The sequence below is a fragment of the Capra hircus genome, chromosome 11 (genome assembly GCF_001704415.2).
Source record: "Capra hircus breed San Clemente chromosome 11, ASM170441v1, whole genome shotgun sequence".
NCBI lineage: Eukaryota > Metazoa > Chordata > Mammalia > Artiodactyla > Bovidae > Capra > Capra hircus.
Genome location: NC_030818.1, coordinates 28,026,306 through 28,049,559, shown reverse-complemented (window position 1 = coordinate 28,049,559; position 23,254 = coordinate 28,026,306). Strand labels below are relative to the sequence as shown.

At 44.3% G+C, this 23,254-nt stretch overlaps 1 protein-coding gene across 2 annotated transcripts in view; it reads right to left on the bottom strand.

Moving 5' to 3' along the window:
* PRKCE (protein kinase C epsilon) overlaps positions 1–23,254 on the bottom strand; it is a 546,886-nt gene that overhangs the window by 176,946 nt on the left and 346,686 nt on the right. For both annotated transcript variants that reach the window (XM_018055186.1, XM_018055187.1), the window contains exons 7-9: positions 20,962–21,091; positions 7,124–7,266; positions 3,390–3,486 (exon numbers count right to left, since the gene is read on the bottom strand). In XM_018055186.1, coding sequence (XP_017910675.1) covers positions 3,390–3,486; positions 7,124–7,266; positions 20,962–21,091 — 370 coding nt within the window. The remainder of the gene's footprint in view (positions 1–3,389; positions 3,487–7,123; positions 7,267–20,961; positions 21,092–23,254) is intronic.

Below are 23,254 nucleotides of genomic sequence, written 5' to 3'. Positions count from 1 at the left end.
ATAAGGTTATTTAACCAAATGAGCAGTGGGCTTATCGTTAACAAAAGAATTATGTCCCAAGAGTGACATGTTGCAAATTTATCTCAGATGGGGCAGGAATTCCTCAGCAGTTTCATAACTATGACACAGCCTTGTGCTGCTGCAGAGTATGTGACCTGAATTAACCTGGGGATGATAACGCTGGGTGACCCTTTGACCTCTTCTATTTGAGAAAACTGTTGTTAGCTATACATTCACCAAAACATAGGCTCCTTTGTGTAGAAGTGGACATCTCGAGCGTAATCCAATTTTAAAAGATGCTTGTGAATAACTGGGATCACAGGCGGGAAACACAAACTATTAACCTTTGGGAATCAGAATCAAGCAGGAGTGATCAGCTGCCGCTTGACATAAAGACAGCTTCGGCTCCTTTACAGAAGGACGGAGGCCTACGAAGGCTCCATGGTCTGCACGCTTGACTTCTCTGAGATGTGCCGGGACAGAGTGCAGGAGAGAGGTGAGGACAGCTTCCAAGTCTACAGACACGCCCGTGCCAGCACCGCAGTTTTCTATCACTTACTCTTAACTAAGTATAACTTTTGCTCTCAGCATAGAGCTTCTACTCATAACTTGCAAGCAAGTTATTAAGTGAATTTTGGAAAACAGAACTTGAATGCTGGGGATATTAAAACTTGAAGAAAGTATCTTTCTATGTGTTCTTACAACAGAGAGAAGAGGAATTGTGCCTTATTTCAGTTCGGCAATAATGCACTGTCTTGCTAAGAAGGTTTTCACATCTATTTGTCCTCACAATACGGCTGGGAAATACTGTACCTTCACGGACGGGGGACAAAGAGAGGTCCTGAGGGGCATGGTGTCCTCCCGAGGCTGGACAGCAGGCTGGGAAGGAACCAGGCCTACAAACCTAGTTACCTCATGCTTGCCTGGGGTTTCTTTATCATATGACTCTGTTCCCTTGAAGCTCTCAAAGGAGCTCTCAGTCTTAAAAAAGCAAAACCTGAAAATGCCCACATTGAACAGGGACAGCATCTGCTTGTTTGGAGGCTCCGGGGAACCACTGGATTATTTACGAAGGGCTCAAGCCTCTTTTGAAAGGAAGCAGAGTATAAAGATCTAAATGTAAGATCAGAAACTATAAAACTCCTAGAGGAGAACATAGGCAAAACACTCTCAGACATAAATCACAGCAGGATCCTCTATGATCCACCTCCCAGAATTCTGGAAATAAAAGCAAAAATAAACAAATGGGATCTAATTAAAATTAAAAGCTTCTGTACAACAAAGGAAAATATAAGCAAGGTGAAAAGACAGCCTTCTGAATGGGAGAAAATAATAGCAAATGAAACAACTGACAAGCAACTAATCTCAAAAATATACAAGCAACTTCTGCAGCTCAATTCCAGAAAAATAAACGACCCAATCAAAAAATGGGCCAAAGAACTAAATAGACATTTCTCCAAAGAAGACATACGGATGGCTAACAAACACATGAAAAGATGCTCAACATCACTCATTATTAGAGAAATGCAAATCAAAACCACAATGAGGTACCACTTCACACCAGTCAGAATGTCTGCGATCCAAAAATCTGCAAGCAATAAATGCTGGAGAGGGTGTGGAGAAAAGGGAACCCTCCTACACTGTTGGTGGGAATGCAAACTAGTACAGCCACTATGGAGAACAGTGTGGAGACTCCTTAAAAAATTGCAAATAGAACTACCTTATGACCCAGCAATCCCACTTCTGGGCATACACACGGAGGAAACCAGAATTGAAAGAGACACGTGTACCCCAATGTTCATCGCAGCACTGTTTATAATAGCCAGGACATGGAAACAACCTAGATGTCCATCAGCAGATGAATGGATAAGAAAGCTGTGGTACATATACACAATGGAGTATTACTCAGCCGTTAAAAAGAATTCATTTGAATCAGTTCTGATGAGATGGATGAAACTGGAGCCAATTATACAGAGTGAAGTAGGCCAGAAAGAAAAACACCAATACAGTATACTAACACATATATATGGAATTTAGGAAGATGGCAATGACGACCCTGTAAGCAAGACAGGAAAAAAGACACAGATGTGTATAACGGACTTTTGGACTCAGAGGGAGAGGGAGAGGGTGGGATGATTTGGGAGAATGGAAATTCTAACTTGTATACTGTCATGTAAGAATTGAATCGCCAGTCCATGTCTGACGTAGGGTGCAGCTTGCTTGGGGCAGGTGCATGGGGATGACCCAGAGAGATGTTGTGGGGAGGGAGGTGGGAGGGGGGTTCATGTTTGGGAACGCATGTAAGAATTAAAGATTTTAAAATTAAAAAAAAAATTAAAAAATTAAAAAAAAATAAAAAAAAAAAAAAAAGAAAATGTACCTAAAAAAAAAAATAATAAATAAAGGTGCAGAAAGTTAATCAGAGAAGCATGAAGAGGGACTCAGATCAATTATTTTGTGACTTCAGGACTGGCATATCCCCTGCAGTTGTTTTATTTACTTCTAGGGAAGAAGGGCTGGGTTGCAGTGATGACCTCCACAGAGGGTTCTATGGCAAGGTTTCTGAGAATGGGGTCCCTAGGCCATAAGGGGTGACGTCTTGCCCTTACCACTGACTTAGTTCCTGACCTTTGGGCAAAACTTTTTAACTCTCTGCCTTACACCTCTCACCCTGTAACCTGGGGACAGTAAGGGAGCATAGACAGAGAGTTGGCTTGAGTGTAGAATGAGGATAAGGAAGACAAAAGGGGCTATAGAACATCAAGGCACTATTGTTCTGACTTGTTAATAATTATCCCTGTTCTGCAGATACAAACATCCCTTGCCAGTGAGATCTGGTTCTGGTTACCAGAGGGGAAGTTCTAAAGTGTATATATCCCTCCTCAGCCTTGGCATCCTTGGATACTTGCAGAATTCAGAAACCTTTGATAACTTCCAGCATATTCTGATGGAGAAGGAGACATCCTGAGCTGAGCACTAGAGGGGAGACAGGTGCGGAGCTGGCTTCTCGCAGGCTTTGCCAGCTTCACCTTACTATCCCCACCCACCCATCTCCAGACTCCTGCCCTGATCGCAACTTTTGGGTATGATGGTGAAGTTCAGGGAGGAAGGAAGTCAGATTCAACTCAACTGAGTGGTGCTGAGGGGGCTGGGAGCAGAGCTGGGCAGTGTGGTGAGAGAAGGGCTGTGCTCTCTGCCTCTCCCGCACGTGGAAGCTGGAAGAGAGGCGAAAGAAAAGAACCGCAGCTCCCCATCTCTCTCACTTTTACCCTGCCTGGGAGTGATGTCAGGGTGGCAGAGCCATTCAGTGCCACACTCTCAAGACTTGGACTCCTTGGCCCTTCCAAGGACGGAGCTCAGAGGTAAAGAAGCAAATCTGAGGGTCTCACCTTGGTCACAGGGAGAGGTGGGGGCAGATTTGGATCGATCTTCCTCAGACAGTGAGCTTCCAGAAGCAGGCTGCGGGGACTCAGCACCAGCAATGAGCTAGAGAGAGGGAGAGAACGAGGGGAGAAAAGAGTCAGAAAGGAGATGGGGAGTTTCCCTAAAGTCAAAAGCATCAAGATACGACGCCAGGGGCTGTAGCAGTCCCTGGTGCACAGTAGCTCTTGCTGAATTGATCATCCAAAAGCAGAGACTCAAGGTTGTCAATTAAAGGAAAGAAAACAAGTGATGTCAGCTTGTTTAATTTTTATTCTACCCAAATACAACTGACCTTTCCAAGCAAAGCTCAACCTTACCCCTTTCATGAAACTTCTCTTGCCTACCCAAGCAATGACAGTTATCTCATCCAGAGCAAGCTTGACAGCTGCTTGGTATTTATTCCCTACCTTGCCCAGCTTTATTTAATTTGGGATCTCTACTCAGGTAGCCTGTAGGTTCTCTGAAGGCTAAGAGCCTATCTAGTATTTGTATTGCCCCTGGGGATTGCACAGAGTGATACACATAACAGAAGCTCAATCAGCATCTTCAGATGTATCGATATTTGTCGGCAATCAGGAAATTTCTAGCAGGATGTCCTCCATGAAGTCTATTTCTTAGCATAGATGCTGGTATATTCATACTAAGTTCCGATTAAAGGCAGAGGTTTGCACTCAAGAGACCACAAGCACTTCTGTTCCCCTTTACTCTTGATCTATTCACTGTGCACACACGTCATTCCTGGATGATCGGCTGCTTGCAAGGGGCAGTATGAAGGTAACTCAGGCTCCAGAAAGCCTGATGCTCCCACATAGAAGCTCCCTCAGCTTCTGGCCAAGGGCACTGGTCTCCCATCCTCTCGTACTAACTCAAGGTACTACTTGGTTTGCTTGACTTTTTCCAGCTTTTGCATCAGAAGCAACACAGCAATAAAACTGTCAGGACTGAAGTCTCTTAGTCTCTGACTCTGCTCCTTCCTTATTTTCTCCATGTTGGCTTCTTAGCAGCAGGATCTCCCAAATCCAAGACAGACAATGCCTGGTTACTCTCGTTACAGGCCATATAAATACAGGGGAGGGGGCAGGTATTGAGTTTTCTCTGAAATGTTCCATGACAAAAAAGATTCCAACTCAGTTTACTTCTCAGTTCAGTCGCTCAGTCGTGTCCGACTCCTTGCAACCCCATGAACTGTAGCACGCCAGGCCTCCCTGTCCATCACCAACTCCTGGAGTCCACCCAAACCCATGTCCATTGAGTCAATGATGCCATCCAACCATCTCATCCTCTATCGTCCCCTTCTTCTCCTGCCCGCAATCTTTCCCAGCATCAGGGTCTTTTCACATGAGTCAGCTCTTCGCATCAGGTGGCCAGAGTATTGGAGTTTCAGCTTCAACATCAGTCCTTCCAATGAACACCCAGGACTGATCTCCTTTAGGATGGACTGGTTGGATCTCCTTGCTGTCCAAGGGACTCTCAAGAATCTTCTCCAACAGCACAGTTCAAAAGCATCCATTCTTCGGTGCTCAGCTTTCTTTATAGTCCAACTCTCACATCCATACATGACTACTGGAAAAACCATAGCCTTGACTAGACTAACCTTTGTTGACAAAGTAATTTCTCTGCTTTTTAATATGCTGTCTAGGTTGGTCATAACTTTCCTTCCAAGGAGTAAGCGTCTTTTAATGTCATTGCTGCAATCACCATCTGCAGTGATTTTGGAGCCCCCCCAAAAATAAAGTCTGACACTGTTTCCACTGTTTCCCCATCTGTTTGTCGTGGAGTGATGGAACTGGATGCCATGATCCTAGTTTTCTGAATATTGAGCTTAAGCCAACTTTTTCACTCTCCTTTTTCACTTTCATCAAGAGGCTCTTTAGTTCTTCTTTGCTTTCTGCCGTAAGGGTGGTGTCATCTGCATATCTGAGGTTATTGATATTTCTCCTGGCAATCTTGATTCCAGCTTGTGCTTCCTCCAGCCCAGCATTTCTTATGATATACTCTGCATATAAGTTAAATAAGCAGGGTGACAATATACAGCCTTGACATACTCCTTTTCATATTTGGAACCAGTCTGTTGTTCCATGCCCAGTTCTAACTGTTGCTTCCTGACCTGCATACAGGTTTCTCAAGAGGCAGGTCAGGTGGTCTGATATTCCCATCTCTTTCAGAATTTCCCACAGTTTATTGTGATCGACACAGTCAAAGGCTTTGGCATAGTCAATCAAGCAGAAATAGATGTTTTTCTGAAACTCTCTTGCTTTTTCAATGATTCAGCGGATGTTGGCAATTTGATCTCCAGTTCCTCTGCCTTTTCTAAAGCCAGCTTACTTCAGGCAAGGAACAAACTCATGTCTGCTGAACAGGACTCTCTTTGGAGCCGTGCACGCGTGTGTTCAGCACTGCCATCACAGGGTGTTTGTCTAACCTGCCTTGTGGGTGGGGCCTCAGCATTAGGGGTGCTGACCTTCTGCTTGTAGCTTCAATGTCCTGGGTCAATAACTGAAGTCCTGCTTCCACCAGTGGGACTGTCAAGAGCTGAGAAGGGCCACCAGAAGCACCAAATCTCACGTTAGTCATGAGGAGAGGGTGTTTTTTACTCTAAACCTTACAAAATAGCTTTGTTGATTGGAAAAGTAAAGAAGAAAATGCTTAAAAAGATGGAAACAACCCAAACCTTCCCATTCAAGGGAAAAGCCTCCTCTGAGAGGCAGCAGGGAAAAGGTATGGGCAGCTTCTAGAACAAGAAGGGAAACACAAAGCCCTTCAGAAAGTATTTCAAGGGAAAATTTAGGGACAACATTTAGGAGCTAATACTGTCGAGGCAACCAGAGTCAGGCTTGTTTTTTAGCTAAAAAAAAAAAATATATATATATATATATATATATATACACACACACACACACACTGGGCAATGAGAGCCACTTGCCCATACCAACCTACCAGGATTTCTTGCCCAGTTAACATGGTTCCCATTTTTTCATTAACTTACTCTTTTAGAGCCCTCTTACATTTTTTAGGCTAGGAGCCAAGGCTAGGACGAGCCTTCAAACAAAATGCTAGAGATATCTTTAGCTCTGTTTACATCTGTGGGGCCTGATTCACCAACATAACATTATAGCAAATGGATCTTTTCCTACTGACATTCGGAATGTCATACAGATAGAGACAGGGCTTTGGTCACCAAAGACAGGCCCAGATGTTTCACGTCGTGGGACATTAACAATATTCCTCGGGCAGCCAAGTGCCAGCATTATCACAAATCTTCTTGGCTTGCTCCCTAGAAAGGAATGTGTTTCTAGCTCTCCATCCATTTATCCTCATTATAGTGATACCAGAGGCAAAGCTCAAATGTGAACATTGCTCTCATGCCAGGTTTGGAGGCAGATAAGGCTACTTCCCTGTCTAGAACTGAATATTTTCTGGAGGGAATTCCAGAATCCTCACCTCGAAGGTGATGATGTAGCCCTAGGAAACACAACACTTGAGACTTGCTTGGCTTTTCCTCACCTCTGGAATCGACGAAGGAGACTTCTGCATTCCCTGCATGACTCTTTCTTCTTTGTTTTCTTTAAGCACATGTTGTTTCAAGTCCAGCGTCTCAACCCAGCAGTCTCAGAACTATACTCCAAGGGACTCTCGGGAAGTCAGCACGGAGATGCTGGCTCATATGGAGCTCCAGAAACATCACCCAAGAACCACTTACCTTTTTCCTCCTCTGGCCACTATTGGTGATCTTGTCTGGAGTAACACCCAGGTCAGCCAACACTTTAGCGATACCCCTGGCATCCACGCCACAGTTGGGAGCCACGTTGGTCTCACAGCGCCGGTGAACGTTCATCTTGCAGACTGTAAGGAGACACGGAGGAGAGGCTTCCAAAGGGTCATGGCCTAAAATGTTACCTTATTTTACTCTGATTGTAAAAGGAACACACGTTCACTTGTTAGAATTTGGAAAATGCAGGAGGACAAAATAAGAAAAATAAAAAAATCACACATCATCCCCTCACACAGATCTAAAATCAACCACCTCATGGAGATAATCAGGTTATGGATGAATAAAAATCACACTGAAATTTCCTTTCAGGGAGCAGAACACTGACTGTAGAATTTAATTGGTTTCTCTGAAGAAAGTTCATTTGGATGCTGAACCTAAATGGGTCCCCTGTATACAGTGCACTATATTACTCCGCTGTAATGTGGGAATGTTCCCAAGAGAAGAACATTCACAGTAGACAGCCTCTAAAGAAACTCATCTCTAAAAATGAGGAGCCTGAGTAAAGTGACCTCCAAGGTCCCCTTCAAATCCAAAATCTGGATTTGAAGGAACAAAAGCCATGCTTGAATTTTGTCTTTTGCTTCATCTGGATCACTTAAGCTGACCTTGGTGCAGGACACCCAAGGTGAAAACATTAACTGTTTTGGTCTCCAGTCCAGTATGTGAGGAGCTTGGAAGTTGTTGCTCTGTCCTAATAAGTAAAAACCTGAACAAACTGGAAAATCAACAAGTCTTCTTAAGATTTAACAGAGAAGTAACATCACAGGGCAAACTGCTGCCCTGTGGGAGAGACAGATATGAATCTTAACAGTGGAACAGAAACTCCCAAGCAGCAACCCAGAGGAAAAGCAGCACAGGGTAGGGAAGCCTGCACTGAACGGTGAGCCGCTGGGGTCCCAGAGTGGACGATCTGTCAGAGACTCTAGGCTAACCCCGTCATGGGGTCCCCCCCCAGTTTTGTGACTTTTACCGCTAGTTGTTTGACCATGTGCTCACAGGGAATATTGGAGAAAGAAATCCCACACGCTGATCACAGGGAGACAGGGAAGGAATTTTGAAATACAGCAGAGCTCCCTGTTCTTAACAATGCTGGCTCTTAGAAGAAGCTATTTCATCAGAGATTAAACTACTGTAGCTTTATCAGATCCTAAGCAACCTAGGGGAAGGAAAATGCCCAACTCCAACCTGTGTTAGCTATCTTGTCCTATATAAGGTGGGGGAAACCCTGAGAAACATGTATACAGCTCATAGCTCGGAGAAACAGGTTCACAGAAAGACTGAGATCCAATCTCAGGACTACAGAATGCCTCCGCTCCCCCAACACCTTAGCACCATGTTACTAAAGGCCTATTACTGCTGGTCCTGTTACTTGACATGTCATGTCTGACTATCCCTCTCTCATACACACAAATATGAGGCATCTTAAAAGTTAAAAAACCAGTTTGAAGAGACAGGGCAAGAAGCAGAACCAGATTCAGACATGGCAGAGTTGCTGGAATAACCAGGCCAGGAATTTAAAACAACTATGATTAATATGCTAAGGGTGTGTGTCAATAGAAATTTTTAAAACAGAAAAACAAAAGGAGAAATACTGGAAAAAATACATAGAATATCTAAGAAATACAGAATAGTTGCAAAAGGTGTAACATGTGTATGGGAATACTAGCAGGAGGAAAAAAAAAAGTGAAAAATGAACAGAAAAATATTTGAAGTAAAAATGACTGAGAATGCTCTCAAAATAAATTCAGATACCAAACTACAGACCCAGGAAGCTTAGAGAACACCAACAAATGACAAGAAAGAACAGGATAAATGAAAAAGAACAAAACCAGTATCAAGCTACATCTAGGCATATCATATACAAGCTGCAGAAAATCAAACATAAAGAAAAATAATCTTGAAAGAAGTCAGAAGGAAATAACACCTTACCCAAAGGGAAGCAAAGACAAGCATTACATCTGACTTCTCAGAAACCACATAAGCAAGAAGAGAGTAGTGTGAAATATTTAAAGTACAATAAATCCCCTTCACATAAACTAGCTCTGTTCCAAAAGCATGTTCATAAATCCAATTAAGTCCAATAAAGTTAGCCTAGGTACTCAACTAACACAACTGGCTATGTAACACTGTACTGTAATAGATTTGTAATATTTGCTTATAACAAATATAAAAATAAAGAAAACATTTTTAATCTTATCGTGCAGTACCTTGTACTCTTGTAGTGTACCTTGAAAAGTATAACAGTGAAGTACAATAGCTGGTGGTTCTTAGCAGTGACAGTCACATCAACATTGCTTTCACCCTTGCTCCTAAACATCCTGGGCTTGAAATAAAGTTACTGTATACTGTACTCTATACAGCACACAAAAGCACCACGCTTAGAGAGGAAGCACACACGTGACAATACATACCAGGCATGTGACTAACTTACATGACTGGTCATGTGTACACACCGTCACATTTTTTAAAGTTAGCAACCTCAAGGTTCATATGTAGGGGACTTACTGTATTGAGAGGGGGAGAAGATGCAGAATTCTGTACCCTGTGAAATTGTCCTTCAAAAGTGAAGGAGAAATAAAGACTTCCTCAGACAAACAAAAATTGAGGAACTTTATTGCCAATAGACCTGCCTTGCAAGAAGTGTTAAAAGAAGCTCTTCAGAAAGAAGGAAGATGCTATCAGTCATTTTCCTTCCTTCAGTCATCAGAAACTCAGATCTACATAAAGAAAGGAAGAGCATCAGAGAAGGAATAAGTGATGGTAAAATACAAACTTTTATTTTTTTAATTCCTACTTGATCTAACAGATAATTTTTTAAGACGACAATAGCAACGATGTTTTCAATTATTATGCTTATATATATATCATATGTATAGAAAATATATGCCTATGTATAAGTGAAATGAATGACAACAATGATATGAGGAGTAGGGCAGAAGAATAAGAATTACTCTGTTATCATAAGGTATTAATACTTGCACCTGGGGCTTCCCAGGTGGCACTAGCAGTAAGGAACCTGCCTACCAGTGCAGGAGACATGAGAGATGCTGCTTCGATCCCTGGGTCAGGAGGATCCCCTGAAGGAGGAAATGGCAACCCACTCCACTGTTCTTACCTGGAGAACCCCATGAACAGAGGAACCTGGCGGGGTGCAGTCCACGGGGTTGCAAAGAGTCGGACACGACTAAAGCACCTTAGCACACATGCAATCCTTGCACTATCTGTGAAGTATTAGAGCATATTTGAAAGTGGACTTGGATTAGTTGTAAGCGTATACTGCAAACTCTAGGGCAACCAGGAAAATAGGTTTTAAAAAACAACAGAAGAATGGATATGCCAAGAGAAAAAATGGAGTCTTATAAATTATTCAATTAAAACCGTGAAAGGTGGAAAAATGTGAAAGACAAAAATAGAAAAAAAAAGGGCAAGGGCATCAAATGGAAAACAATAACAAAAAAGATGGTTATTAATCCAAATATATTGAAAACCACGTTAAATGTCAATGGTCTAAATACATTGAGTAGAAGACAGAGATTGTCAGGGTGGATCAGAAAAGAAAACCTAGTACATATTATTTAGAATAAACACACTTTAAATATGTAAGATACATATAGATTAAAATTAATGTATGGAGAAAGATACGTCATGCTAATGCTAATTAAAAGAACGCAGGAATAACTACATTAATTTCTAATAGAGTAGACTCAGAGCAAGGGAAGTTATCAGAGATATCTAAGGGCACAACAAGGGAACAATTCTCCAATAAGACATTAAAATCACACTCCTGGTACTTACTCAAATGAGTTGAAAACATAGGTCTACACAAAAACCAGCACACGGATATGTACAACAACCTTATTCATAATTATGAAAACTTCAGAGCAACTAAGATGTCCTTCAGTAGCTGAACAGCTAAACTGTGGTATACGCATATAACTGAATATTTGTCAGTACTAAAAATACATTAGCTATTAAACCACGAAAAGACATAAAAGAACCTTAATTGCATATTACTAAGTGAAAGAAGCCAACCTGAAAAAAAAAAAACTATACATTGCATATAGCTCTTACTACATGACGTCCTCCTCCATGACAGAAAGGCACAACTGTGGAGTCGTAAAAGGATCAGGGACTGTCAGTGGCTGCAGGGGAGGCAGGGAAGAGTAAATAGCCAAAGCACAGAGGATTCTCAGGGCAGTGAAACTACTGTGTATAAATACTATAAGGATGGATACACCATGTTGTACATTTGTCCAAACCCACAGGATGTCTAGTACAAAGAGCGATCCCTAATGTAAACGGAGGGATAATGATGCGTCAATGCAAGTTCATTGATTTAACAAATGTATCACTCTGGTGTGGATACTGATAGTGAGGAAGGCTGTCTGTGGGCGAGGGTAGGAGGGTATGCCAGAAATCTTTGTACTTGTTCCTCAAGTTTGCTCTGAACCTAAAACTACTCCAAAAGCTAAAGTCTATTTTAACACACATACATACACACACACACTTTCTGGAATAAAATCAGGCAGGATGACCAGACCTCAGGGTTCTGCACTACCTGACCACTGACCTGGAGGAGGGACAGCCCTGACCCTACTCTCCTGCATCCAACCCAGGCTTGAAGAGCTCAAGTGAATTATGCGGCTGAAGATGCCCGCAGAGCCAAAGGCAGGAATATGGGGGTGGGGAAGCACGTGTGCTGATGAGAGGGGAGCTTTCTCAGGCAATATAAACAAAAAGAAAGCTCCACCACAGCCTGGCCATGGTGCTGCCTGCATTAATTGAGTTTTTACTAAAAATGCTCAAAAATCCTCAGACCCATGCCAGACTCCAGGCAACAGCACTCTGAATTCTCTGTCCCACTGCCCTTGGCAAAGCTACCCTCTGATACTCAGCTCGGCTCATCTGCACCTGTCCACCCATCCCATCGCATACAAGTTCTCTTCCGTCTCTTCTTGAGGTGACAGAATAGACAAGCATGAAGCAACCAAATGAAGAAAGAGAATTTCATAGCACGGGTAGTTTATCTATGTGATTTAGCCGCTGGCGCCCTCTGGTGTTGTAACACCAACCTGTCCATCCTAATGAAACAAATTCGCTCAGGTTGACTGGTCAGCAAAACAAGAAAGATATTTGGGGACTTCATTTATCGTTAAAAAAAATCTGTTATTTATTTGGGAGAACTGTGTAGTTGTCTTAATATGTAAGGTTAAAAAAAAAACCCAGTGACGTGTCAGTTAACATGAACCACATGAAAAAGAGACTTTGAAAGAGCTTTGAAAAGTCTGGAAACACGAGGGCAAAGCTGGCTGAGAGAAGAGAACTTGACATAATTTAAGCAGCCACAGTGCGGTTCCTGGAAGCTGGAAGTAACATCTGGAGGCCGCAGGTCAGGAAGAGAAAGTAAGTGCTAGAAGCAAAGAAACGTGAAGCTCATTTATAATAATGCAAGGCAGACAAACCAATTGAATCACCCCCTTCTCTCCCTCATCCAGACTGGTGAGCACCCAGACGCCAGTCCCCTGAGGATTCCCATTCTAGGCTGCTTCATATTGTTCACGTTTCAACCGCTTCACCGGGATGAGCTGCACTGCTGGGGCTCTTCAAAAAGGAAGATCATTATTCTGCTTCTGCCCAGTGTCTCAACACACATTTGCTGAGCTCCTACTCTGCGCTATAGGCGGTGCTGTCCTCAGGACAGACGGGGGCTGGGGCATGCTGACCTTCATTCTCGTTTCCATGTTTCCACCCTTTCCATAGCTGAGATTAAAGCCGGTGTTGCAGTGGGGTGGGTTATGCTGTTGGGAATCCTCCCAAAGCAGGCAGAAGACCTTGTGAGAGAAAGCGACAAAGGGAGCCCGGCAGGCCTAAGCGTCCTCCAGAAATCTCTTTACATGAGGGTCATCTGGCCCTTGTAGGTGAGCCAGAGCAGTGGTTTGATAGCATAACAGGTTACAGCCAGCCACACCACGCTCAGGGGCAAAACACACACAACTGTGAGCAGGAAGTTGTGTGCTTGTGTCATGGAGGCTGGCAGGGGTGGGAGAGTGCTTGATGCAGAGTCCTGGGCAGGAGACAAGAATGGGAGTAGCAGATGTACACAAAAGGGCTCAAAAGGGCCCAGCAAATTGTTAGTAGAGGTTAGGGCTGGAAACAGACATGGTAAGAGAATATAACAGACTTCAACATTTTTATACATATACTTAAGTCTTGCTAGAATCTTTCATAGTGAGAATTATTTGTGTATTATTTGTTTTTTTTTTAATTCTAAAAATACAAATAAAAGTTGAAGATATGACAAGGAAAAGTGAAAGTCGCTCAGTTGTGTCCAACTCTTTGTGACCCCATGGGCTATACAGTCCATGGAATGCTCCAGGCCAGAATACTGGAGTGGGTAGCATTTCCCTTCTCCAGGGGATCTACCTACCCAGGGATCGAACCCAGGTCTCCCACATTGCAGGCGGATTCATTACCAGCTGAGCCACCAGGGAAACCCTATGACAAGGAAACTGTTTGCTAAAAAATAATAGTAAAGGGCTGATATTTTCAAAACTGAAGAGAATAAAAATCCTTTTTCCTAACTTTACTGTTTTGTTTTTTTAATATCCACTTTTTTTTAACGGAAGGAAGAAAGAAAGGAAGGGAAGGGAAGGGAGCGAGAAAACCTTCCCTTCCTCCTATCTTTGTGGCTCCTATGGCCACTTTTCATTACTTTCATTATACTTCTCAGAAGGTGGGTATGCAGTTGGAGTTAAAAGGAAGCCCAGGGTCGCCTAACCAGGGGGCCTCCCTGCAACTACCCAGCCCAAGCAGTGGCAGAACCAGCACAGATCAGTTCCCTAGACTCCTAATCTGGGATCTTCACTGCTTCCAGCTCTCTGCCTAGGGGGTTTGCCCCCAAATAGATGGCCTGTTCTTTATCACCTGCAGGAACGGGAGTGACTCTCTCCCCCTTAGTCCACAAAAGCAGCCTTGGCTCACAGCTGCTATTAGGATAGGATCTCAGAGAGAGTCAAGAAGCCAGGAAGGAGACTCTTCAGGACTCTCCAGACCAGACCTTTTCCAACTGTACCTCATTCCCTACCTTGGCACAGAGCTGCAGTCAGGGTGGACAGGCAGGAGCAGGGGGCTCACCCCAGAGGAGAACAGGAAAGCCAGGGCTGCTGCAGGTGCTGCAGGGCAGACTGAATTGTGTAAAGAGGTCTGACTTTCTGTTAAACTGACCCAGATGCTGGGGGATGTCAAGGCAGCTGTGCTGGAGACATGTGAGCTAACAGGCAGAAGAGAAGTGGGGAGCGGGGGGGGGGTGGTGGCTGGGGCAGGTGAGAACCCCACATCTTCTTTAGAGAAGGAAACAAAAATCATAAGGTATTGGGAGTCTTTACCTCTGGGGAAACTGACTCCACAAGTCAATGGAGAAATAAAGCACATGTGAGAGGACCCTGGAGGCACTCACTGTGCAGGTGAAAGTCAGGTCAAGGAAGCAGCAGGCTTAAAGCGGAAAGAACAAACAGAGTTCAAGGGCCTCCGTGACGCGAGTATTTGAACATCTGAAGCTAATTTTTGCACAGGCTAATAGTGGCTGAGGTGCTCAGACAGACCCTCAGTGAGTCTATAGAGAGGTACAGCGCAACTGTGCCAGCACTTAAATCATAAGATAAAGGACAGGAGGAAGTCCCCTGGTGGGGTAGTGGTTAGGACTCTGCACTTTCACTGCCAAAGGCACAGGTTCAATCCCTGGTTGAGAAGCTAGGACCCTGCTAGGTGACCAAAAAAAAAAAAAAAAAGACAGCAATGAAATATCCTGCCTAGTGCTGGTGTCTTTCTACCCTGATAAAGGAGCTCAGTTTCTCAAACACAGCCTGTGAGCACTCTCCAAGCGTCTGGCCCCTCTGGGCTGCGGGAGGGAGGGGGCAGCCTCGAGGGTGGTGGTGGGTTCCCACGGGTCCCTGGTTTTACCCCTCTGTGCACACTGGTCTCCATCCCTGCCAGTAAAAGGGGGTAGTGATGCTCTCTCTCCCTGGCTGACAGAGGGACAGTCTCTGGAAGAGTATATCCACCACCCTTGAACCCATGTGGCTCAGGCAACTTCAGGCTGAAGGGAGAGTGACCAGGACCATCTCATGGATTCTTCACTATAGATGCAAGCTTGAGAAAAACCCATTTCATTGAAAACACCTAAACATTTTATCCTCAGGAGTGGGGTGGGCAACAAAGCTGAAACCACAGACCAGCAGGTCAAGTGGCTTGTATCCCACCATGACCAGGGGATGGGGGCTCCAGCCCAGGAGGCCAAGCCAGCCTGATTCAACAAAGGTGAAGACCTGAAGGAGTCTCCATAGACAGGAGAGGGTGTGGATCACAGACCAGAGGCAGTGCAGGAGCCAGCCACCTGGGTTTAACTCCAGCTCCCTGGGGACTTGCTCTGAGCCCCCAGGCAGGTCAGGAATTTTTGATTTCTTTTTCTTAGCAATCAAAGGAGTGGAACCAGACTTAGACCCAGGTAAGAGGGGCCCCTGCCTAGGACCCTCCCAGCCTCTTCTGGCCATCGCCCTCTCCACAGGATAAGGGGCCTGCAGGGACAAAAAGACTTGAGGCTGAAAAACGATAAAAAGCGAGAAGAAAACACAGGGGATTGGGGGCCAGTGAAACTACTCTGTATGATACTGTAAGGGCAGATACATGTCATTAAACATCTGTCAAAACCCACAGAGTGTCCAACACCAAGAGTGAAATTAATGTAAATTATGGATATTGGGTGATTGTGATATGTCAGTGTAAGCTCAGCAACTGTTTAACAAATGCATCTCTCTGGTGGGGGGTGTTGATGGTGGGAGAGGCTGGGTATATGTGGGTGCAGGCTATATACAGGAAATCTCTGTATCTTCTGCTCAGTTTTACTGTGAATCTAAAAAATAAATTGAGAGAAGGAGAAAAGCGCAGCAGGAGGAGAAAAGGAGCAAGAGGGAAAAGGTCAAGTCATGGTAACAGAGGATAGGACAGAAGTATCTGTAAACCTTTGTTGGGGCCCTAAGTTCTGAATTGCCTCTACCCTCTCATCTCTGTGTAGCCTGTTCCTCTCATGTCCCGCTGGGCTCCAGTGACCAGGAATCCTCACTTGAGGCAGCCTCATTCTCCCCATCCTTTACTTGAGCAGACTTGGGGTGCTTCCTGCCAAAACAGAGCTGAACACACTGTTCCCCAACCTTGCCTTCTCCCGGGGTCATTCAGGGACCCACAGCCCTGGCAGCCACATCTGGGTGTCTGGGCTGCCTCTAAGTTATCAATATTTATGAGATGATGGTGTCTTCATTTAGAGTCCCTAGATAGATCAATAATTAATAGAGTTACTTAAAACCAGACATGGCCTCATCAGAGTCCCATCCAAAGCAGGCGCTCTGCTTCCTGGCAACCACTACTCCACTCTCCAAAAGCGCATCACTCCTCTGCTGAGAGCATTCAAGACTCCTGCTGCACTGCTTTATTTCTCTTCTTTTTGTTTCCATGTTACCTAATGGCAAAAAGGATTTTGGACAGGCCCTGTTTCTTCCAGGTCACTGCTGAAATTCTAGAAAGGGAAAGGACATCTGGGAAGCTCACACAGAACATAAGATGTACCAGTGGCCAGCACTTCCTCCTGTCCTGTTCATCCTCACTTCTTATGACAGCTATTTCCAACCCTCCTTGTGCCTTCCACACCCCCACTTACTTCTCACCTCAACTCTGAAAAGGATCTCCTATTTCAGAAGTAAGGGAACTCTCTCTCCCCGCTGCCCCACACTGTAACTCAGAAGTCTGGCCAATGTCTGTATTGATCAAAGTTGGGGAAATTAACAAGGGTTAGCTAATAAAATGAAATGGTGTGCTATTTATTGTCTTTCATCACTGATAACACTCTAATTAATGCCATCACTACCTAATCTTCTTTATTATCAACATCAGAAACAGAGTAATTAAAAAGACTTTTCTGCTCTCAAGTTAGAAGCGCTGCAGTCTGGGGCTGTCTTTTATCTGCTGACCTTTTTTTTTTTTTTTAATTGTTGGAGCATAGTTGCTTTACAATGTCCTGCTTGCAATGTGGTACAGCAAAGTGAAGTAGCCATACATATACGTGTGTGTTAGTTGCTCAGCCGTGTCCAACTCTTTGCAAACCCACGGACTGTAGCCTGCCAGGCTCCTCTGTCCATGGGATTTCCCAGGCAAGAATACTGGAGTGGGTGGCCATTCCCTTCTCCAGGGGATCTTCCCAACCCAGGGATCGAACCTGAGTCTCCTGCATTGCAGGCAGATTCTTTACAGTCTGAGCTACCTGGGAAGCTGTATACATACATCCCCTCTTTTTTGGGATTTCCTTCCCATTTAGGTCACCACAGAGTTTCAAGTAGTGTTCCCTGCACTATAAAGTAGTTCTCCTTAGTGATCTATTTTATACATAAATGATGGAGAGGGTGTGAGAGCAGGGAATCCTCTTACACTGTAGGTGAAAGAAGGTGAAGTAGCTCAGTCGTGTCCGACTCTTTGCGACCCCATGGCCTGTAGCCTAAAGGCTCCTCCGTCCATGGGATTTTCCAGGCAAGAATACTGTAGTGGGTTGCCATTTCCTTCTCTAGGAGATCTTCCCGACCCAGGGATTGAACCCGGGTCTCCCACATTGTAGGCAGACACTTTACCATCTGAGCCACCAGGGAAGTAGGAAAGTAAATTAATACAGCCACTATGGAGAACAGTAAGACGTTTCCTTTACAAACTTGATTAAAAAAGGAACTTATTTTTAACTGCAGTGCCCTCAAAAGATTCGGAACTTAAATGACCATTCTGCCAGTCATCTCCTCCTAGACCCCCTTCCCTGACACAGGACACGTATCTATACGCAGGCCTGGCTCTGAGTCTTTCCCTTCACCAGGAAGAGGGGTGTCCGTCTCTCTATCCCTGTTCTATCAACAATCCCCTGTCTCTCCTGGATCATTAATGGTCTCTTTTGCCACTGTCTTTTTTCTGATTATATAAAATATCCTGAAAATACTTCACCTTCTGTTTTCACTCCAGCCTCTGCACTTGGGTGACCATCCCCACCAAGACAGCTCCTGCTGAGTGCACTAGTGATCTCCTTATTGTTAAATCCAACCCCATGTTCCACCTTTTTTTTTTTCAGTTTTATTGAAGCATAACTGACCTACAGTACCATGCTGGTTACAGGTGCACAAACATAATGATTCAATATTTCTGTACATTAAAAAATGAGCACCACAGTAAGTCTAGTTACCATCTGTCACCATACAGACATGCTACAGTATTAGTCAGTCTATGCCCCATGTTGTGCATTTCATCTCTGTAACTTTTATTTTGTATCTTAATCTCCCTCATCCCCCATCCACCTCCCCTCCAGCAACCACCTGTTTGTTCTCTATATCTATGAGTCTCTTTCTGTTTTATGTATTGTGGTGCTGGAGAAGACTCTTGAAAGTCCCTTGGACTGCAAGGATATCAAACCAGTCAATCCTAAAGGAAATCAACCCTGAATATTCATTGGAAGGACTGATGCTAAAGCTGAAGCTCCAATACTTTGGCCACCCGATGTGAAGAGCTGACTCCCTGGAAAAGACCTTAATGCTGGAAAAGATTAAGGCCAAAAGGAGAAGAGGGCGGCAGAGGATGAGATGGTTAGATAGCATCACTGACTCAGTGGGCATGAATTTGAGCAAGCTCAGGGAGATAGTTAAGGACAGGGAAACCTGGCGTGCAGCAGTCCATGGGGTCACAAAGAGTTGGATGCAACTTAGCAGCTGAACAACAATAACAAGAAGAAGATTCTACGCACTATTTGTCTTTCCCAATCTGACTTATTTAACTAAGCATAATACCTCTAGGTCTACTCATGTTGTCACAAATGTCAAGATTTAGTTAATTTTTATGGCTGAGTATTATTCCACTGTGCACACGCATGTGTGTGTGTGCGTGCACACAACACCTCTTCTTTACCCATCCATCTGTTGATGGATACTTAGGTTGCTTCCATATCTTGGCTATTGTAAATATATTGCAATGAACACAGGGGGTATGTGTATCTTTTCAAAGTAGTGTTTCTATTTCTTCAGGAAAATAGCCAGAAGTGGAGTTGCTGGATCATATGATAGTTCTATTTTCCCATGTTGTACTTTTTACTTTAAATAACTTTTTGGAAGCATTTGGCACTATCCATCACTCCCTGTTTAAATTTTTTTTAAAGTACTCTCAGTTCTTTTGGCTTCTATGATTCCACTCCTTGCCACTTTCCCTTCTATCTCTGAAGCCCTTCCCTCAGAGCGTGCAGTTCCTTTGCACACTCATCCTAGGATGCTGATACCCTACCTCGTCCCCAGATTCCCAAGGTGTCTTCTTTCTTCACTCAAGGTACTTATCCTGGGGATGACATCTACTTTATAGGTTAACTACTGCTCAAACATTGACAAATCCAAATCTAAGTGCTCCATCTAGACGTCTTTCCTGAGTTTCAGTGAGAATTTCCAACAGTCAGACAGCTTCATGTACTTTCCACTGGTGCCTCAAAGTTGACACGTCCCCAGCTCAACTCCACCATCTCTGCCTCCAGCCCTGCCCTCCCTCATGGGTTTCCACCATCCTCCCAGTTGGATCTGATCACTACAGACAATAAATCACTCATCAACATCTCTTAGGTTATTTCCCTTCTCTGTTCCCAGTACAGCCAATACCTTATTTCCAATCTTCATAATTTCTCACTGGGATCCTTTCAGTGACCAATTGGTTCACAGCTTCAATTTCCTTCTTATACTTTAGCTCTTTCTCTAATATTTCCACAATGGGAATTTATTAATGATGCATTCAGTAATAATAAAATACTGTTTTTAATAACAAACTAATTTCATAGTTTAATACCTTTTCATTTTTAAGCTTAAATTTACTTAATAAAATTTAAAATTTTAATATTTAATAAAATAATAAAAAATTGTTTGTAAATAGTGTCTGTGAGGTATTCCAGGCCAATAGTTCATGGTTGTCCAACTCTGTGAGGAAGTTGGCCTAGCTTGTGACCCTGGACTTCTATCAGACCCCAGAGTGTGAACCCACCTCCCCATATTATGTGGTGTTCCCTGTGTCACTTAGGACACTCATTTGAGCAGAAGTCAATTCAAAGGCAGAACAGCAGGAAATAAAGGAGGAAACTCAGACCCAGAGGTCAAGGTTCAAACCCCACTTCTGCTCACGAGCTACATGGAGAGGTTAAATTAGCCTCTGAGCCTATTTTCTCACGGGGGCCAGAAGGATAATATAACATCCATCACAGGTCTATGAAGGAGCAATCTGTCTTACGTGACAGCATTTTAGCAGGGGTTTTTCTGAAAGTAAACTATGAACCATGGGTGGTGACAGAAAAAAATGTCTATGACTTATTTCACAGTCTAACTCCAAACACTTTTCTTCCCTTCTACTCCAGTGTATCTTTTCCTTAATTTTTTCCTGTACTTTTTCAGACTCATCTTGCAGTCCCAGCTTGTTCACTGTCTTAAAAGGTGGAGTCACACTTTCTCTCTTCTGATTCCCTCTATGGAGTCCGCTGGAAGCCTCCGCACAGAGACTGCCTGGCAAATGCTCAGAGTAACTAACAACGGCTTAGCAAGGGCTTGGGCCCAGTCCTTTGGTCAGCCCTGGAGAGCACTCTAGAGGCTCCAAGAAGAAAGAGTCTTTAAGTGGAGGGACAGCAGGGGCTCGGGTGCAGGGGGTAGGAGCAGCAGGACCCAGCGCCTTACCTTTGCACTGCAGACCCTGCCGCAAGAGGCCCCAGAGCAAGGAGCCACAGTGGTCGCAGAAGGTGGGGACCTTGTAGTTGTGGATCCCGAACTTGTGAGGCATGTTGACACTGAACCGCTGGGAGCCCACCTGCAGGGATGGCAAATCACAGGGTCAAAGCTAAGCTCCTTGCTCTGAAGCTTCCTTGGGAACATGGTGAAGACAGCCTTCCTCCCAGGGCCCTGACCCCACTTTCTCTGTGGACTCTGATCCCCTACCAGTCCCATCCAGGACTCCAGACCTCCAAATCCCCTGGCACATAGCCCGCAATCTGGACCTCACATTTTGGCTTTGAAGAGTTGTCATTAGGAGACAGGGCTGTGGGATCAATGAGACCCCAGGGGCAGAAGAGGCAGGAAACATATGATTGTAGGTACTGCAGACATGCTGGGTCGATACTAAGGGGAGAGTCATGGTCTCCCAGGACTGGCCCCAGAGGGATGAGGTGGCAACCAAGGTAAAGAGGTAGGGAGGCATCCCAGGTGGCTAGGAGGTCTGTGGGGGCGGGAGAGCTGTGTGACCCTCAGCTGCAGCCACTAAGGACTCTAAAGTATCAGACGATGGTGAGTGAGAATGATGACACACACACAAGACTGTGCTGCAGGATCAGAGGGCCTGCGAGCATCCAGGAAGGCGGCACAGGTATAGCTCAGACGCACACAGCACTCAGAGGGAAATACAGCAACAGAGGGGTGAGCAAGCCCAACAGAAAGGACTCAGGGAGGGAGAAAAGGGAGAGAGAGAGAATCGGAAGATTAAAAGCCAAAGAGGAAGAGAAGGAAGGAAGATAACACAGAGAGAGAGCACTCTTGGTTAGTTGGGGAACGGCAAGAATCCTAAGTGTGAGCACAGAGACACAAGACAGGATGAGGGCATCGGCCAAGCGCTTGTGGCCAAAGTTCCGGGGAGCCCACTGGCAGAGCCCCCTTTTAACGGGAGGGCATTAGATGCTTGGTGTTTAGAGCCATGGGGGTGTGGGGTGTATATGTATGATGGGCGTGTACATGCCTCACACTTCGGGTGGTTACACAAAAGAGTGAAATTGAAGGTTCGTCCCCCAAGGCCTGTGCCCGGCAGAGGGCACAGGCATCACCCCGATGGGCCAGGAATATAATAACTAAAAGAGACTGGGCTCAGGGAGCAGCAGGACAGGCAACCAATCCCACTACACTAAGAACCCCAATCAATCCCTGGCAATTAGTCTCCACGGGGACAGGTACCAAGTTTGGGAACTCGCCTCAAAAATACAATCAGAAAAACTAGGTCACAGATTAAGCTGGGTTCTGTGCATTTCAAATCTCAACCCTCTAGCCTGCATGGCGTGAAGTCATAGGGTTTCCTTCCAAGAAGGTTTGAAAGAGGTTTAAACATCTGCAGAGGTTCACAATTGATAAAACTTATGAGATCATTTTTTAAAACCTTACTGAGACTTATGAGCTCCTTAAGAGCAGGAATCATGTATCCTCTTTGTTTCTGTGGGTCATGGAGCAATCATCTGGCATACAGGAAGTGCTCAATAAATGCTCAATAAAACGTCCCTAAGAAGAAAGACAGACACACAGCAAGGAAATTATTTTTTCTTTCATTTACTTAAAAAGCTAATGAGAGTAACAGCGTACTTATGGTTACAATCCTAGAACAGGAATCAGGACAGCCAGGTGACAGTGCCTTGCGATTTCCTACCATGACTGCAGAACCTCAGTAAACGACTTTGGTGCTTTGGGCTGCCTGCTTTCCAGGGACGTGGGATGCTCAGTCTAAGCCTCGTCCCTTCCTGCTTTCCAGAGACGGTGTGAAATCAGACGGAGATGGAAGAGCTTTCCATAAAGATGCTTTGGGTGTCAAGGTGTTACTTTGTTGAATTGTTTTCAAGACGCAGGTAGAAGACCCTGCTTCTTAAAAATAGAAGGGACTCCTTTTGGAAGCCTAATTATAAACCTATCTGATTGTAATCCCACCCAGGGTCTATCTCATACTAATGGCCTATGATTGTATGATATTTATTTATTTCACCAAGAATTAAAAGTATGTCTTTGAAATCAACTGTTGTGAACACAGATAACTCCTCTACTCACATTCACACCTGTCATTTTCTCGAAGAGGCTTTTTTTTACTTCTGTTCGTGGATCCACTCTTCTCTCAATTACTCAGTTAAGAGAAACCTGGCTTCAAGTCAAATTTTCTTACTTCTAACAACTTTTGCAACAGTCAATCTGACACTAGTTTCTAAGATGAGAACATAGTACAGTGGTC